Source organism: Sinocyclocheilus grahami, unplaced genomic scaffold, assembly GCF_001515645.1.
Source record: "Sinocyclocheilus grahami isolate Dianchi unplaced genomic scaffold, SAMN03320097.WGS_v1.1 scaffold1335.1, whole genome shotgun sequence".
Lineage (NCBI taxonomy): Eukaryota > Metazoa > Chordata > Actinopteri > Cypriniformes > Cyprinidae > Sinocyclocheilus > Sinocyclocheilus grahami.
The window spans coordinates 160,347-175,970 of record NW_015506514.1 but is presented as its reverse complement, the minus strand read 5'-3'; the positions used below and the strand labels follow the sequence as shown (position 1 = coordinate 175,970).

Sequence of the window (15,624 nt, the reverse complement as noted above, 5' to 3'; positions counted from 1 at the left end):
GTATGACTATAAAATACAATTGTGGTTGTAATTAATTTTATTGTTATTAGTGATTATAATATTGTGTTTTATTATCGTGATATTACGAAATAAAAACAAAATGATAAATAGATAGTAATAATAACAAAAAAGTAATTTTAACAAAAGTAAAATTACAATACTTATATTCAAACCATGTATTAAAGGAATAGTTCACACCAAAATGAAAGTTCTGTCATCATTTACTCTCCCTCATTATGTTCCAAACGTTTGCATTTCTTTTCTTCTGCAGAACATAAAATAAGATATTTTGAAGAATGTTGGTAACCAAACAGCTGCTGGTAGCCACTGACTTCCGTAGTATGGACCAAAAATGCTATGGAATTCAATGGCTACCGACAACTGTTTAGTTATCAACATTCTTCATTCTTCTTTTGTCCTTTCTTTTCTTTCACAGAAGAAAGAATCTCTTACAGGTTTGGAACAACTTAAGGGTGAGTAAATGATAGCAGAACTATCCCTTTAATTTCTTCATTTTCAAAGTGTCAAGCTTTTATTTTAGTGGGTTGCCGACAAAGAAAAATAATTTTTAGTTTCAGAGTGAAGCTCAGCTCTGTGTTCATTCAGCCCATGATATCAGTAATGTTTCCATCCATCTATTTTTATGCACATTTTGGAATAGCGCATAAAAAACACTGGATGGAAATGCCGAGATGCACACAAATGCTAAAAATGCACATAAAAAATGTATGCACACAATTGAGTAGGATAAACGCATCAAAAAAGTAATGTGACTGCGCTATGAGACGGCATAACCTGACTAACCAGCGGACCGATCTCGTTCACAGCATCTATATGTTGTTTTGGTCATTCTGAAATGCCTGAGGAAAGTCTGTCAACAAAGTATTTATGTGTAATTACTGTCTTACACGACTGCGTTCCCAAAGATCAGGCATCCACCTCTAAAAGCAATGACTGTATTTATTGTGTTTCGTCTGCTCGCTCTGAGGCGAAAGTAATTTATTATATTCAGTAGCTTCTCAGAGTAGCTTTTCTTAGAGATATTTAGTGCCAGTTTATCAGGAAGTGATGATTTTGTTCTCTTTGACTCGTTGGATGGAAAAGAGAGCACTTTAATTGCACGTTTTATGCGATATTCTAGTTTTGCACATAAGTTAAATTCGCATCTAGTGTCTCAGAACAGCTCGATTCAAAGTAAATGAACCAAACCATTCTCAGATGCTCAAACACTGTATCATGAACTACAGGTGTGGAAATGTCACGCTTGAAACCGGGAATGCAGTATATTTAATTAAATTGCCACCTGTGTTGTCTGACAATCTGACAATCACACTCAGCCATATAGCCACAACAATTTTAGTTTATGTATGGAATTAAATTAGTGCTGCTATCAGATAAAGTCAGTTACTCTGTTAAGTACTATGGGTGTCGTTTATCGTGGTCTCAAATGTTTTATTGCTTTTAGAAAATAGTAGCTACATAGTCTCAATCATGAATAAACATTTATCATGTATGTCAACTCAATGTATTTGTTCTACTTGCTACTGCTAAAGCAAATGAACATATGTAAATGCACATATGTAGATCTAGAAAAGTGATGCTGGGGAGGAGGAGGGATAAGAGAATTAAGAATTAAGAGAATATTAAGAGTATTTAAATGTTAGCTAAAAATGGAGCTCGACGGATTACAAGTAGAGAACCTAGTAAGCAAGACGATTGTGAGTGAATTTCAAACCATCAGTTTTGTAGATTGTGAGTACACTTAGTATCACCAGTTTTGCATGTCTTTGGATTGAGGGGGAAAACAGGGTACCCTGAGGACATCCACACAGAAAATGTCTCCTGGGACTTGAACCTTCTTTCTGTGAAGCAGCAGCGCTACCTACTTCATAACTGCTGTGAATTATTAGTATTTTAATTTTGAAATAAAAAAAAAAAATGTATATATATTTTATTTATTTATTTATTTTACAGTATTTTACTATCCTGTGTGGGATATGTAAATATCGTATGTAGATTGTGAAGAACAGTGCTAATTGTTCTTGTAATGTGTTTCCTAATTGAGCATCAATGAATGTCTGCACCTTGTGTAATAGTAGTGCGAGTCCCTTAATTAGCCTCATGATAAGAGCTGAAGATGTTGGGAAGAGATGTAATGTGGAGCAGGAAAACCAAAGAGTGTGCAAGAAAACACTTCTTTAGAGGATCATTTGTGTCAGTTTAGTTATCATTGTGTCATGTGGCATGTATGTAAAATAGCTTAATCAGGACAGTACTTTAAAAAATAAACAAACTTTTTTTTAGATTTATTTTTGGCATTTTTGCCTTTATTTTGATATGATAGTAGCATAATGACAGGAAGTAAAGAGGGAGCGAGAAGGGGATGGGATGGGATCAGGAAGAGTCCTCGAGTCGGGACGTCGAAAGCGCAACACAGTATGTCGGCACGTTGCCCACAAGGCTATTGGTGCCAACGATAAATAAGCTTTTTAAAATGATAAACATCTTGCAGCGTCTACAAGGGGTATGCAACCTTGTGACCTCAGCTGTAGTAGTAGTCGAACACGTCATGTCTCTTAGATGGTGCACAGCTGGTCTGGAGTGATGAACTTACTGCATCTGGGACCAAATGCAAAACATTTTATGCTGCTACCTGAGGACAATCCATGTGGTTTTCCCTGTGTCTTAGTCCGGTAAGCGTGGTGAGCTGGGAGCCAAAGGAGTTGTAGGACCACAGGGAGAGACCGGAGCCAGAGGCGCACCTGGAAAACCAGGACCGATGGGATTCCAAGGAGAGCAAGGTTTTCCAGGGGTCTCTGGAAAGACTGGTGTTCCTGTAAGCACCTGCCAGACGATACTGATGTTGGTACTGTGCTGTAAACACAGAATATGTCTCAGGAGTGCTGTTGTGATTATGTTGCAGGGCAAACTGTCTAGTGAGCAGCACATCAGAGAACTGTGTAGCTCGATGATCGATGGTAAGACCTTTGTTCACCCATAAACGGCATTTATTGATGCAGCTTCACGATGCAGCCTGTAGTGTATTGCTGGTGTTGATCTCAGATCAGATGGCTCAGCTCGCTGCTAACCTGAGAAGACCTCTGGCTCCTGGTGCCGTGGGACGGCCTGGACCAGCCGGGCCTCCAGGGAAGCAAGGAGAGGTTGGATCCATCGGTCACCCTGGAGCCCTTGGCCCGCCGGGTTACAGAGGACTGCCGGGTGATCTCGGTGATCCTGGTCCTCGAGGTGAGAGACGGGTCATGTTGTGCTATTGTATTAAACAAATGGCTAAAAGTGTGCAGTGCAATGTCATTAAGGTTGCATTATAGTTAGTTAATGCAGTGTATTTGTTAAGAGTATATATTAATCTTTGTTTATGTTAGTTCAATTCAACTGTTCATTGTTAGCTCAGGTCCATTAAATAATATCAAGACACAACTTTTGATTTTGGTTCATGTTAAAATTACTATTGCATTTTACATAAATGCTATAGAATGACTTTTTATTGTTAGTTCATGTTAACTAATGGTATTAAACAGAACCTTATTATAAAGTGCTACCCATATTTCCTCAGGACAGGCTTTATCTGCATCTATCCACCTTATTTTTCAGTGTGGAAGTAAGCCGTTTTCTGTCAATGTGCGAGACTTCCGGTTCATTAACTGCTGTAGGGAAATAACGAGAAGAATAACAAAGTGCAGTAAACGGTTTGCACTACAAACCAGTGTGTTCATAATTAAGATAATACATTAATAATATGGTAAGACACCAGTTTGAAATATCAAGCCGCAAAACAAGGTGCTTTGTACGGCTAAAAATAGCTGGAAGCGGGTGACACCGGAAGCCAGACATTAAATTTACTCTTACGGGAAAAATAAGGTGGATAGAATATAACACGAGTGTGCTTTCAAGCAGAGTATAAGTTTTTTTTTACAATTGCAAAGACACATTTTTCAGCACTTGGGTAACTCTTTCAAAACTCTTCACACAGTTCTCCCTACCAAACTTTAGCTTGGCACAGCAGTACATTTCTCATCCCGAATGCAAAACGACCAACAAAAAAACAGAAAAAAATGTTTTTTGCAATGATTTCCAAGTTTCCTCATTTGTATAGGCCCATGTAGTTTTGGTGATGTTTGAAAGATTTGATCATTGAGTGTTTTGTGTCAAAGCAGTGATAGTGAGCACAGCAGCAGTCTGTGTGTATCATTTGTGTGAAGAGTTTTGAAAGTGACCAGAGTATTGAGAAATGGCTGTAAAAAACCTTCTCACAGCTGTGAAAAATATTTGCTGTTACGTGTATGAATCCAGGAAGAATGTTTTATCCTAATATGAATTCATAAACCACATTCCAGAATGAATTTGTATGTATCTTAATTCTGCAGGGGACGTGGGCGAGCCAGGTGACAAGGGGCCTGTGGGTAAAGCCATCGAAGGGCCCGCTGGAGACCAGGGGGACCCGGGTAAGTACAGGCTGTTCATAAGCACATTAAGTGTGCCCCAGTCGGACACATTATCAGTGCAGCTTGTCAATGTAAAGTAGCTTAAGAAAAATAAAAACTTGTTTAACACACAGCCTTGCTGTGGTACACTGCCAAATATTAACTTAAAAAACACCCATTTCCTAAAGTATTAGCATGCCAAAAAAAAGTTAGTTGGGCCAGATGTGGCAGAACTCTTCTAAGAGCAACCTGGGATCGATTCCCAAGAACAGGCCGGTGGATGTTTCTGACTTGATTAACTATACTGTACAGCTCAAACTAAAGGAAAGATAAGCATATGAGCAACCAATCATAAAACGATTATATGCAGAGCTGGGTAGTAATTGATTACATGTAATCTGGATTATGTAATCTGATTCCAAATATTAAAATACTTGTAAATTGATTAAATTATATTTCAAAATCCTCAGAATCAAGACTACAGTTACTTTTTTGATTACATGATTACATATTATTCACACAATAGCAATTAATGCTTCATAATTTATTGATTCTCCATAATTCCTCTTTTAAATCTTCCTTTCTAAAATAGCCTACCACTTACATACACTCAGAAGGTCTGTGGACATTCACACAGAGATCAGTCTTTAGTCAGGTGGCTACATTTGAGCACTGGATTTACAAAAATAATTTCAGGTTTAAGAAGCGTTTCAGCATTGCATCAACTTCTGATGAACACATTTTTACTTGAATGATCACTCAGTGGGTTAACCGTGCATTACTAGGTCTTTGGAAGGCTTTTGTCTTTCAAACACATTCAAATGCAAACTTCACCTTATTTCTTATTTACATGTAATGCAGGGATTCCCAAACTTGTTTGTCATCTGATCCTTTCACCTGATATATTTACTTGAAGTACCCCTGAGATTTTAAATATTTTAATTACCTATCACACAGTTCTCTGGCATTGGTTAATGGTCACATGACATGCATGCAAACAAATGATATATTCATTTTTTTTTTGTTTTATTTTAAAATTACTTAATTTTACACCATTGTGATTTACACTGAACAAAATAAACGCAACACTTTGTTTTTGCCCTCATTTTTCATGAGCTGAACTCAAAGATCTAAGACTTTTTCTATGTACACAAAAGGCCTATTTCTCTCAAATATTGTTCACAAATCTGTCTAAATCTGTGTTAGTGAGCACTTCTCCTTTGCTGAGATAATCCATCCACCTCACAGGTGTGGCATATCAAGATGCTGATTAGACAGCATGATTATTGCACAGGTGTGCCTTTGGCTGGCCACAATAAAAGGCCACTCTAAAATGTGCAGTTTTATCACACAGCACAATGCCACAGATGTCGCAAGTTTTGAGGGAGCGTGCAATTGCCATGCTGACTGCAGGAATGTCCACCAGAGTTGTTGCCCGTGAACTGAATGTTAATTTCTCTTCACGGATGAATCCCGGTTTTCACTGTACAGGGCAGATGGCAGACAGCGTGTATGGCATCGTGTGGGTGAGCGGTTTGCTGATGTCAACGTTGTGGATCGAGTGGTCCATGGTGGCGGTGGGGTTATGGTATGGGCAGGCGTATGTTATGGACAATGGGCACAGGTTGCTGTCTAATCAGCATCTTGATATGCCACACCTGTGAGGTGGATGGATTATCTCGGCATTTGTGAACAATATTTGAGAGAAATAGGCCTTTTGTGTACATAGAAAAAGTCTTAGATCTTTGAGTTCATGAAAAATGGGGGCAAAAACAAGTGTTGCATTTTGTTCAATGTAATTATTAGCTTTTCATTAAACTCACGAACCTGTTTGGGAAACCTTGAAGTAATGTAATGTTTAATGCACTTCATGTTGGAATATATTTTCTTACTCTTTGTATTTTTATATCAATATGGTACAAGATTGCCCTGTTTAAATTAATGTGATAAGTTATGTCAAAAGTGGTCTGATTATATTACCTAAAATGTGTACTGCAGTGGATTACGTTACTAACTACAATTTAATTAGCATAATTTAGAATCAGTAACGGTTTGCAAACGTAAGTAATCTACCCAGCTCTGATGATATGTGACCACACTGGTTCTGTCAGGCTACTTAGACAATCACAACACATCTATTCCCCTTCAGCTAAAGCTGATTTCTTTCTGTCGTACATCATTGTGATTCTTCGTCTCGTGGCCTCCAGGTCTGCCCGGCGTGCATGGCATCGTCAAAGACGGCCGTGACGGAGCGCCTGGAGATCCAGGAGAGCCAGGAGAAGCAGGGAGAGCCGGAAGACTGGGTCACCAGGGATCACCCGGCATCTGTGACACTTCAGCGTGCCAAGGAGCCGCAGTTCACGGGAAGTCCTCCAACCCCAAAAACCATTAACAGGAGAACCAGCAGGAAACGCAACTGAAGAGGTGTCAGAGCCGAATAAACACTGAGCATCAGAGCGGAGCAGCTGTGAACCCCAACATGTGTACATACAGCAAAAGACTAATGCATCGCGCCGTGAAACTAGCTGATGTGAATGCAATAATTCAGTACTTGTATTAGAAGTCTTCTTGTACAGCACCCTTTAAAAGTGTAATGGAGTACAACTTTGAGCCTCATGGGGGTGCCTCAAAACCTGACCTCGACAACAGCAAAAACAAACAACACTGGAGGCTTGTTTGAGGCATCAAGAAATTAAACCAAATATTGGATGTATTACTGCAAATTGATTTTCTTTGCCATTTTATTCTTACGTTTACATTTAGTTTCTAAATGTTTAACATTGAAAGTCACTGTTTGAGGAACAAACTTCAAGCATCGATGCTTCAGACACACTTACTGTAAAATATGTCGTTGGCCATCTGTGGGCTTTATCAACTTTTATCCACTAGATAATGGTGCTGTAAAACTATTAAATGACTTTAAATACTATTTATTATTTCTGAGTTACTGTTGTGTGTACAGTGAGTTTCTACAGCATGGTATTGTAAGAAAAACTGAATAAAGCCACTTTTCAGTAAAGTATTTCTCTGAACGTTCATTAGTACACTAATAATAAATACATTAAATGTAAAATAACATATATTGAGACAACAAACGGTCATGCCTTTCAAACCAACAAGGCATAAAAACACAAACAAAAATACACAGCACAACTTCTCTAAATGTGTGAACTATATTACAGTAGGGTTTGCTCTGCAGACGTGACGGTTTGAAATAAAATGAACAGTGGGTTGAGCCTCGGTCTACACTCGAGCTGGTCTAAGACAACAAACGCTCAGGGTCTTCTGGACACGGGCTAGTGGAAGAGAGGAACTAGCATCATGCAATAAACCCACGCAGAAAACATTCATGTCAAACTACAGGCACACATTCACAACGCTGCAGCAGAGAACAGGAAGTCAGCTGTGCGAGGATGAGTCCACAGGCTCTGTCGTGTTTCTATAGGGTTCGAGGAGATGTGCCACTGAAACACAGCTAGGCTTCAACCGCAGTCCAGTCTTGCCACAGAAAGTGCTCTGGAAATCCTGAAACAGAGTGGATTTATGAGTAATGATGGTCAGAGTACTTCAGGAAGAGTTTCCTCACTCCATACACTCTGTATCTATCACTCTTAGAGCGCTTCATGGTTTGTATCGATCGAAGTAATAGCCATAATATTTCAGATGCCTTCAGCCTCACTTTGTAATCCGTTTCTGGTGCTTAAGACTGCATTTTAAAGCCACCTCATTAGAAGCGTCTTCAAATAAGACTTTTCTACACTATTTAAGAAAATTGAAGACTTTTTGCAGCCTTCGGTTTAAAAAAGTAAACTGGAGATATCTGATCCTCCTTTAGAATCGATGCATCAAATTAAAAAAATTACATTTTGATAAACGGAAACTAAAATGTAAAGCGACAAACAAAAATCCCTGATATTGTATGACTATGAAAACGGAGAACCTGCTTGAGTCGGTCTCCATGTATTTCCTGGATGTATTTGAGGAAGGCCGTGGTCCACTGCAGTGTGGTGGCTTTATCGGTGTCAGCGTAACAGAACGGCACCAGCAGGTTTAACTCGTCACAGCACAGACGGATCCTTCTCCTGAGGTCAACCGGAAACATGCTTCATGTAATCTCTGCAGTGAGCAGTACAGCTTAAACAATAAGTCTGCAGAGCCCACCTGCGATCGCGCTCCTTTCTGTTGTGTACTTCTTTGCGCTGAGTTCGGTCCATGAGAGGTCTTGTCCTGCAACGTTTAGTCCCGCACATACCGGCGTACGGCTTCCAGTTCTCTGAGTCCTGCATGATATTAGATGAGCTGAGAGGCCTTGTGCGGACGCGCTTGATGGGGTGCGCAGCTTTATCCACCCCCTCATCTGCAGCGAGAAGAGAAACAAACCAATCCAAACACATCTCTGCTTTTCATGCTTTAAAACAGTATACAACAAGCAGGCTTTATTCAGCCCAGTGGAAAGCATGTTTGTAATAGGGATATAAGAATAAATATCTAACACAATCCCTGTGCCAGTCACCAGATGAGGACTGTGAAAGAGTCTTGCAGGTTTGGAACCACATGAGGGTGAGTTTCATTTTTGGGTGAACTATCTCTTTAAGGTTGCAGCTGGACTGGTTATGAATTCATTATGAATGAGTGAATGCATTCTGTATCTGTGTGTCCATGCTGCTGGTTATGTCCTGTGCATCGACACTCTCATAGGTGCTGAATGCTGTGAATGCTGTCGCAATTACAACATTAAAAACCAGGTCCCTAATTAACTACAAGTTACGCATCATCATAATCAATCATTGTTTACATTATCGATCATTGCGAAATATTTGCATATCCCTAGTTATAGCGATATGCATTGTATGTACCTAGCATTATTGCTTAATATTGGAAACAACCCCACAAATCCATTAGATGTCATCTCTTTGGGGATTTAAGACAAGTTATTTACAATGATTTTTATGGAATTCAGCATTCTTTTCAGGAATTCAAATTCAATATTAAGAAAAAAGAGAGCAGAGTTTCAGACGATTTTCCTCCTTAATAATTTTTCATGAATCTGGCTCTTGGTGCAAAAGGTTTGAATGTGCGCCAATTAGAGCCCGACCGATATGGGTTTTTTTGGGGCCGATACCGATATTAGGAAGTAAAAAAGGCTGATATCGATATATCGGCCGATATTCTTTGTGTATATTATAGTACAGTATTAGTCAAAAGTTTGGGCACTTTCCCGTTCATGTGTCCAAACATTTGACTGGTACTATATATAGAATACAGTATATACATAAACAAAATATATATACATAAACACATTTTTTGCAATGATCACTCAAATGTGGTGATCAAACACTAATAATGGTGACAGAGATATGTAAGGGCATTTAACAATTTAACAATAAACTTGCGATGAGTGCGATGCACAAAGTAAAGGGGTGTTAGTTGTAACACCTGGTTTGAATATTTATTTTACTATAGTAACATTTAAATTCTGGCTTAAGTACATTTTTTTTATCTCTGTTTTTATTATTCATTTAAAATGAGACAAATCTGCTATTATTTTAATCTCCAATCTGTTATTTACCAGTTCAGATAGTTTTTTGGTGCTTTGATTACTAGCAGAAGACACTAACCAGTTTTAAATTCCAGTTGCGCAGATGGGGCACGCTGTAACACTGCGTTACAATGTGCTCTTCTATGACATTAGTGATGTAATTTACACCATTTTTTGAGGGTAAATAAAGAAAAACGTATACACTGTAATTATGAAACAAAGCGACATTTGTACTAGACAAGTGTAAAATTACTGTGGATAAAAAAATAAATATAAATTCTGAACCCCATGTGGATTTACACAAACTGAGAAAGTCAAAAAGTGTTACTTTGTGCCCCGCTCTCCCCTACCTCTGTAAATAAATACAATATAAATTCACATCTCGCGCACTTTAATGCCCTTTGAATGGAATGTGTACGTTTCCTTGGAACTGGAATCATTCGTTCGAGAGGGTTCCTTGAGCTGAAGAGATCCCCCGAATTTGGTGCGGATTCGCCGCGCTGTTACGGAGATATGGCCATTCAAAATTTCAATGGTTTTCCATTGAATTAAGCTTTAAAGAGTTTCATCCAGGTCGCCAGTAGCAAACAATGGAGCACGCTCTGCTGGACAAACTAAGTAATTACACCATTTCAAGAATTTTATCTGCATTAAATGCTCTGTAAAATAATCATTTCTTTGTGATTATTGGAGCTTGGCAGCCCCTGATCAATGAATGGAAAAAAGTCTTCATCAGTGTTCTACTGATGACGGATATTCACATAGCTTTGGAACAACACGAAGGTATCATGTGCTCATTCTAAAATGAATAATAACTCAGTAAGCTAATTGTTTATGTGTAAGTGAACAATATTAGAGAATGGTACTCTTCAGTGTGTCTGCAGTTTGCTGGTCAGCAGTGTCCGTGTAAATGACAAGCGGAGCTCTCATCACAGACTCGGGGCCTTTATCTGCTCTGAAACTCACAGTCAGCTCTGTAGGAATGATCAGCTCAGACTGCACACCCTACCGTGAGAGAAAAAGACATTTCTCATTACCAACAGAAAACACACAGAACTCACAATCAGATAAACACACAGAAATGCGTCTGAAGGAGATCAGCACTCACCGTTTTGAACAGACGTCCTTCGTATGGATGCGTGCCCTGTATTTTCACCATCTTGTCTGGTTTACTCCATTTCTCTGTTTGTGCATGTGTGGCTATCCCTGAAGTGTTTGTAGAATGACAAAGCACTGATAAAAATCTGGAAGATAAATTAAACCGTCAAAATTGAGACTGCTATGAGTAAAAGCATAATTATATCATAAAAATAGCTTAGTGTGATTTTCAAATAGCAAAAGCCTGCAATTTATTCTGTTGTAATGCATCACTGTGTTCATTTACACATGAGCCGCTTATGGTGTTTTGCAGTAAACTCTAGCTAGGGTTGACATTACTTTATTTTAATCAATCTTCTATTTGATGAACCAATATCGACTATTAAATCTCAAGAACAATCTTTTAGTCTGTGCGGTTTTCAGGTAATAGATAAGCAAAACCTTTCTAAACTTTATGTGTAGCATGTCTCCAATTCAATGATTTGAATGGGCTTTGTGCTTTGTTACTTTTGATTAGAAATAAAGTCTCAGCTTTCAAATTCTGTCATTTTAATACAAAATTGTGTTTGAAATCTGGTGTGACACTGTTTCAGTTCAGGTATGTTGAATCTCTGTTCCAACCATTAAAAGACATCAATAAAACAGCTTGTAAACAATATGTCATGCTGATGCAACATTATATTTACCTCAGGAAAGCCACTCAATATCCACAGCTATATATATATCCACAGCTATATATATATATATATATATATATATATATATATACATATATATATACATATACATATATATACACACAGTGCCCTCCATAAGTATTGGAACAGTAAAGACAAAATTGCTCTGTTTGCTGTGAACCATATGAGACAAAACTACAGAATGTCACATTTTATTATTGGGTGTTTCAACACACAGATGTTTTACTAGCTAAGAAGATCAGCAATTAGAGTTCATCCCACTATCTGATGTGAGCATAAGTATTGGGACAGTTGCCTCACAGGTCTTTCTTAGTGATCAGCTGTGTCCTGTTTCATTAATTCTTCAGATATTAAAAGCAAGGAATGTGTCATATCAGTTATATCCATTGCTTCTGCATTCTGAGTCTTGCATTCGATGACGACACACAAATGGCTTCTTCTCCTGCTATTGTTGTTTGCACCGCTTGCCACATGTATAGTTTATCTCTCTCTGTCGGCGACGAGGGATTCACATGTGATAAATGCAGGGAAATAGTTAGGCTGACAGAGAAGATTTCAGAATTAGAGACACGCATCCAAACTTTAATTGAGGACAGTAAGAATGTGAGGGCTCTAGATATTGCTTTGGATGCGACTAGCTCAGGGAGTCCTGTACATTGTTCGGTTCAGGTTACAGAGCCTCTGCAGCAGGGCGACTGTGAGGCGGCATCGTCACAGGTCAAAACACCGCTCTACCGTTCCGATCAAAACATTAAACAGGTTCTCCCCACTCAGTGGTGCACCCGCTGAGAAACCTGATCAAAGTGCTCTAGTTATTGGCGATTCTATTGTACGGAACGTGAAAATAGAGACACCAGCCACTATAGTCCAATATTATAATGGTGACAGAGATATGTAAGGGCATTTAACAATTTAACAATAAACTTGCGATGAGTGCGATGCACAAAGTAAAGGGGTGTTAGTTGTAACACCTGGTTTGAATATTTATTTTACTATAGTAACATTTAAATTCTGGCTTAAGTACATTTTTTTTATCTCTGTTTTTATTATTCATTTAAAATGAGACAAATCTGCTATTATTTTAATCTCCAATCTGTTATTTACCAGTTCAGATAGTTTTTTGATGCTTTGATTACTAGCAGAAGACACTAACCAGTTTTAAATTCCAGTTGCGCAGATGGGGCACGCTGTAACACTGCGTTACAATGTGCTCTTCTATGACATTAGTGATGTAATTTACACCATTTTTTGAGGGTAAATAAAGAAAAACGTATACACTGTAATTATGAAACAAAGCGACATTTGTACTAGACAAGTGTAAAATTACTGTGGATAAAAAAATAAATATAAATTCTGAACCCCATGTGGATTTACACAAACTGAGAAAGTCAAAAAGTGTTACTTTGTGCCCCGCTCTCCCCTACCTCTGTAAATAAATACAATATAAATTCACATCTCGCGCACTTTAATGCCCTTTGAATGGAATGTGTACGTTTCCTTGGAACTGGAATCATTCGTTCGAGAGGGTTCCTTGAGCTGAAGAGATCCCCCGAATTTGGTGCGGATTCGCCGCGCTGTTACGGAGATATGGCCATTCAAAATTTCAATGGTTTTCCATTGAATAAAGCTTTAAAGCGTTTCATCCAGGTCGCCAGTAGCAAACAATGGAGCACGCTCTGCTGGACAAACTAAGTAATTACACCATTTCAAGAATTTTATCTGCATTAAATGCTCTGTAAAATAATCATTTCTTTGTGATTATTGGAGCTTGGCAGCCCCTGATCAATGAATGGAAAAAAGTCTTCATCAGTGTTCTACTGATGACGGATATTCACATAGCTTTGGAACAACACGAAGGTATCATGTGCTCATTCTAAAATGAATAATAACTCAGTAAGCTAATTGTTTATGTGTAAGTGAACAATATTAGAGAATGGTACTCTTCAGTGTGTCTGCAGTTTGCTGGTCAGCAGTGTCCGTGTAAATGACAAGCGGAGCTCTCATCACAGACTCGGGGCCTTTATCTGCTCTGAAACTCACAGTCAGCTCTGTAGGAATGATCAGCTCAGACTGCACACCCTACCGTGAGAGAAAAAGACATTTCTCATTACCAACAGAAAACACACAGAACTCACAATCAGATAAACACACAGAAATGCGTCTGAAGGAGATCAGCACTCACCGTTTTGAACAGACGTCCTTCGTATGGATGCGTGCCCTGTATTTTCACCATCTTGTCTGGTTTACTCCATTTCTCTGTTTGTGCATGTGTGGCTATCCCTGAAGTGTTTGTAGAATGACAAAGCACTGATAAAAATCTGGAAGATAAATTAAACCGTCAAAATTGAGACTGCTATGAGTAAAAGCATAATTATATCATAAAAATAGCTTAGTGTGATTTTCAAATAGCAAAAGCCTGCAATTTATTCTGTTGTAATGCATCACTGTGTTCATTTACACATGAGCCGCTTATGGTGTTTTGCAGTAAACTCTAGCTAGGGTTGACATTACTTTATTTTAATCAATCTTCTATTTGATGAACCAATATCGACTATTAAATCTCAAGAACAATCTTTTAGTCTGTGCGGTTTTCAGGTAATAGATAAGCAAAACCTTTCTAAACTTTATGTGTAGCATGTCTCCAATTCAATGATTTGAATGGGCTTTGTGCTTTGTTACTTTTGATTAGAAATAAAGTCTCAGCTTTCAAATTCTGTCATTTTAATACAAAATTGTGTTTGAAATCTGGTGTGACACTGTTTCAGTTCAGGTATGTTGAATCTCTGTTCCAACCATTAAAAGACATCAATAAAACAGCTTGTAAACAATATGTCATGCTGATGCAACATTATATTTACCTCAGGAAAGCCACTCAATATCCACAGCTATATATATATCCACAGCTATATATATATATATATATATATATATATATATACATATATATATACATATACATATATATACACACAGTGCCCTCCATAAGTATTGGAACAGTAAAGACAAAATTGCTCTGTTTGCTGTGAACCATATGAGACAAAACTACAGAATGTCACATTTTATTATTGGGTGTTTCAACACACAGATGTTTTACTAGCTAAGAAGATCAGCAATTAGAGTTCATCCCACTATCTGATGTGAGCATAAGTATTGGGACAGTTGCCTCACAGGTCTTTCTTAGTGATCAGCTGTGTCCTGTTTCATTAATTCTTCAGATATTAAAAGCAAGGAATGTGTCATATCAGTTATATCCATTGCTTCTGCATTCTGAGTCTTGCATTCGATGACGACACACAAATGGCTTCTTCTCCTGCTATTGTTGTTTGCACCGCTTGCCACATGTATAGTTTATCTCTCTCTGTCGGCGACGAGGGATTCACATGTGATAAATGCAGGGAAATAGTTAGGCTGACAGAGAAGATTTCAGAATTAGAGACACGCATCCAAACTTTAATTGAGGACAGTAAGAATGTGAGGGCTCTAGATATTGCTTTGGATGCGACTAGCTCAGGGAGTCCTGTACATTGTTCGGTTCAGGTTACAGAGCCTCTGCAGCAGGGCGACTGTGAGGCGGCATCGTCACAGGTCAAAACACCGCTCTACCGTTCCGATCAAAACATTAAACAGGTTCTCCCCACTCAGTGGTGCACCCGCTGAGAAACCTGATCAAAGTGCTCTAGTTATTGGCGATTCTATTGTACGGAACGTGAAAATAGAGACACCAGCCACCATAGTCCAATGTTCACTGGGAGCCAGAGTACCTGACATCTTAGCAAATTTAAAAGTGCTGGCTAATGCTAAACGTAAATTCAGTAAGATTGTTATTCACGCCGGTGCTAATGATGTT

General features: G+C 38.5%; 3 protein-coding genes across 3 annotated transcripts in view; 1 reads left to right on the top strand and 2 right to left on the bottom strand.

The window, feature by feature from the left end:
• Window positions 1-7,752, top strand: part of col9a3 (collagen, type IX, alpha 3) — a 31,278-nt gene extending 23,526 nt beyond the window's left edge. Inside the window, exons 28-32 of the mRNA XM_016255415.1 lie at window positions 2,690-2,836; window positions 2,924-2,978; window positions 3,064-3,246; window positions 4,386-4,463; window positions 6,650-7,752. Of these exons, the coding sequence (XP_016110901.1) occupies window positions 2,690-2,836; window positions 2,924-2,978; window positions 3,064-3,246; window positions 4,386-4,463; window positions 6,650-6,834 (648 nt within the window). The 3' untranslated portion in view covers window positions 6,835-7,752. The remainder of the gene's footprint in view (window positions 1-2,689; window positions 2,837-2,923; window positions 2,979-3,063; window positions 3,247-4,385; window positions 4,464-6,649) is intronic.
• Window positions 7,612-11,221, bottom strand: LOC107569341 (transcription factor-like 5 protein). The gene is made up of 5 exons (XM_016255416.1): window positions 11,090-11,221; window positions 10,848-10,986; window positions 8,604-8,799; window positions 8,383-8,524; window positions 7,612-7,967 (listed from the first exon to the last, which is right to left on the bottom strand). The coding sequence occupies exons 1-5, from the start codon at window positions 11,138-11,140 to the stop codon at window positions 7,842-7,844; spliced, it is 654 nt and encodes a 217-aa protein (XP_016110902.1). The 5' UTR covers window positions 11,141-11,221; the 3' UTR covers window positions 7,612-7,841.
• Window positions 11,222-13,528: 2,307 nt separating this feature from the next.
• The window catches only part of LOC107569335 (uncharacterized), a 23,853-nt gene continuing 21,757 nt past the window's right edge, over window positions 13,529-15,624 (bottom strand). The window contains exons 3-4 of the mRNA XM_016255410.1: window positions 13,960-14,095; window positions 13,529-13,856 (exon numbers count right to left, since the gene is read on the bottom strand). Of these exons, the coding sequence (XP_016110896.1) occupies window positions 13,704-13,856; window positions 13,960-14,095 (289 nt within the window). The 3' untranslated portion in view covers window positions 13,529-13,703. The remainder of the gene's footprint in view (window positions 13,857-13,959; window positions 14,096-15,624) is intronic.

Bases quoted from the DNA above. Each gene is read 5' to 3' on its own strand.
- LOC107569341 (XM_016255416.1), bottom strand. From the start codon at position 11,140: ATGGTGAAAATACAGGGCACGCATCCATACGAAGGACGTCTGTTCAAA. The intron at 10,987-11,089 runs GTGAGTGCTGAT...CTCTCACGGTAG, and splicing joins AAGGACGTCTGTTCAAAACG to GGTGTGCAGTCTGAGCTGAT. The intron at 8,800-10,847 runs GTACCATTCTCT...TTCTCGCTGCAG, and splicing joins AACTGCAGACACACTGAAGA to ATGAGGGGGTGGATAAAGCT.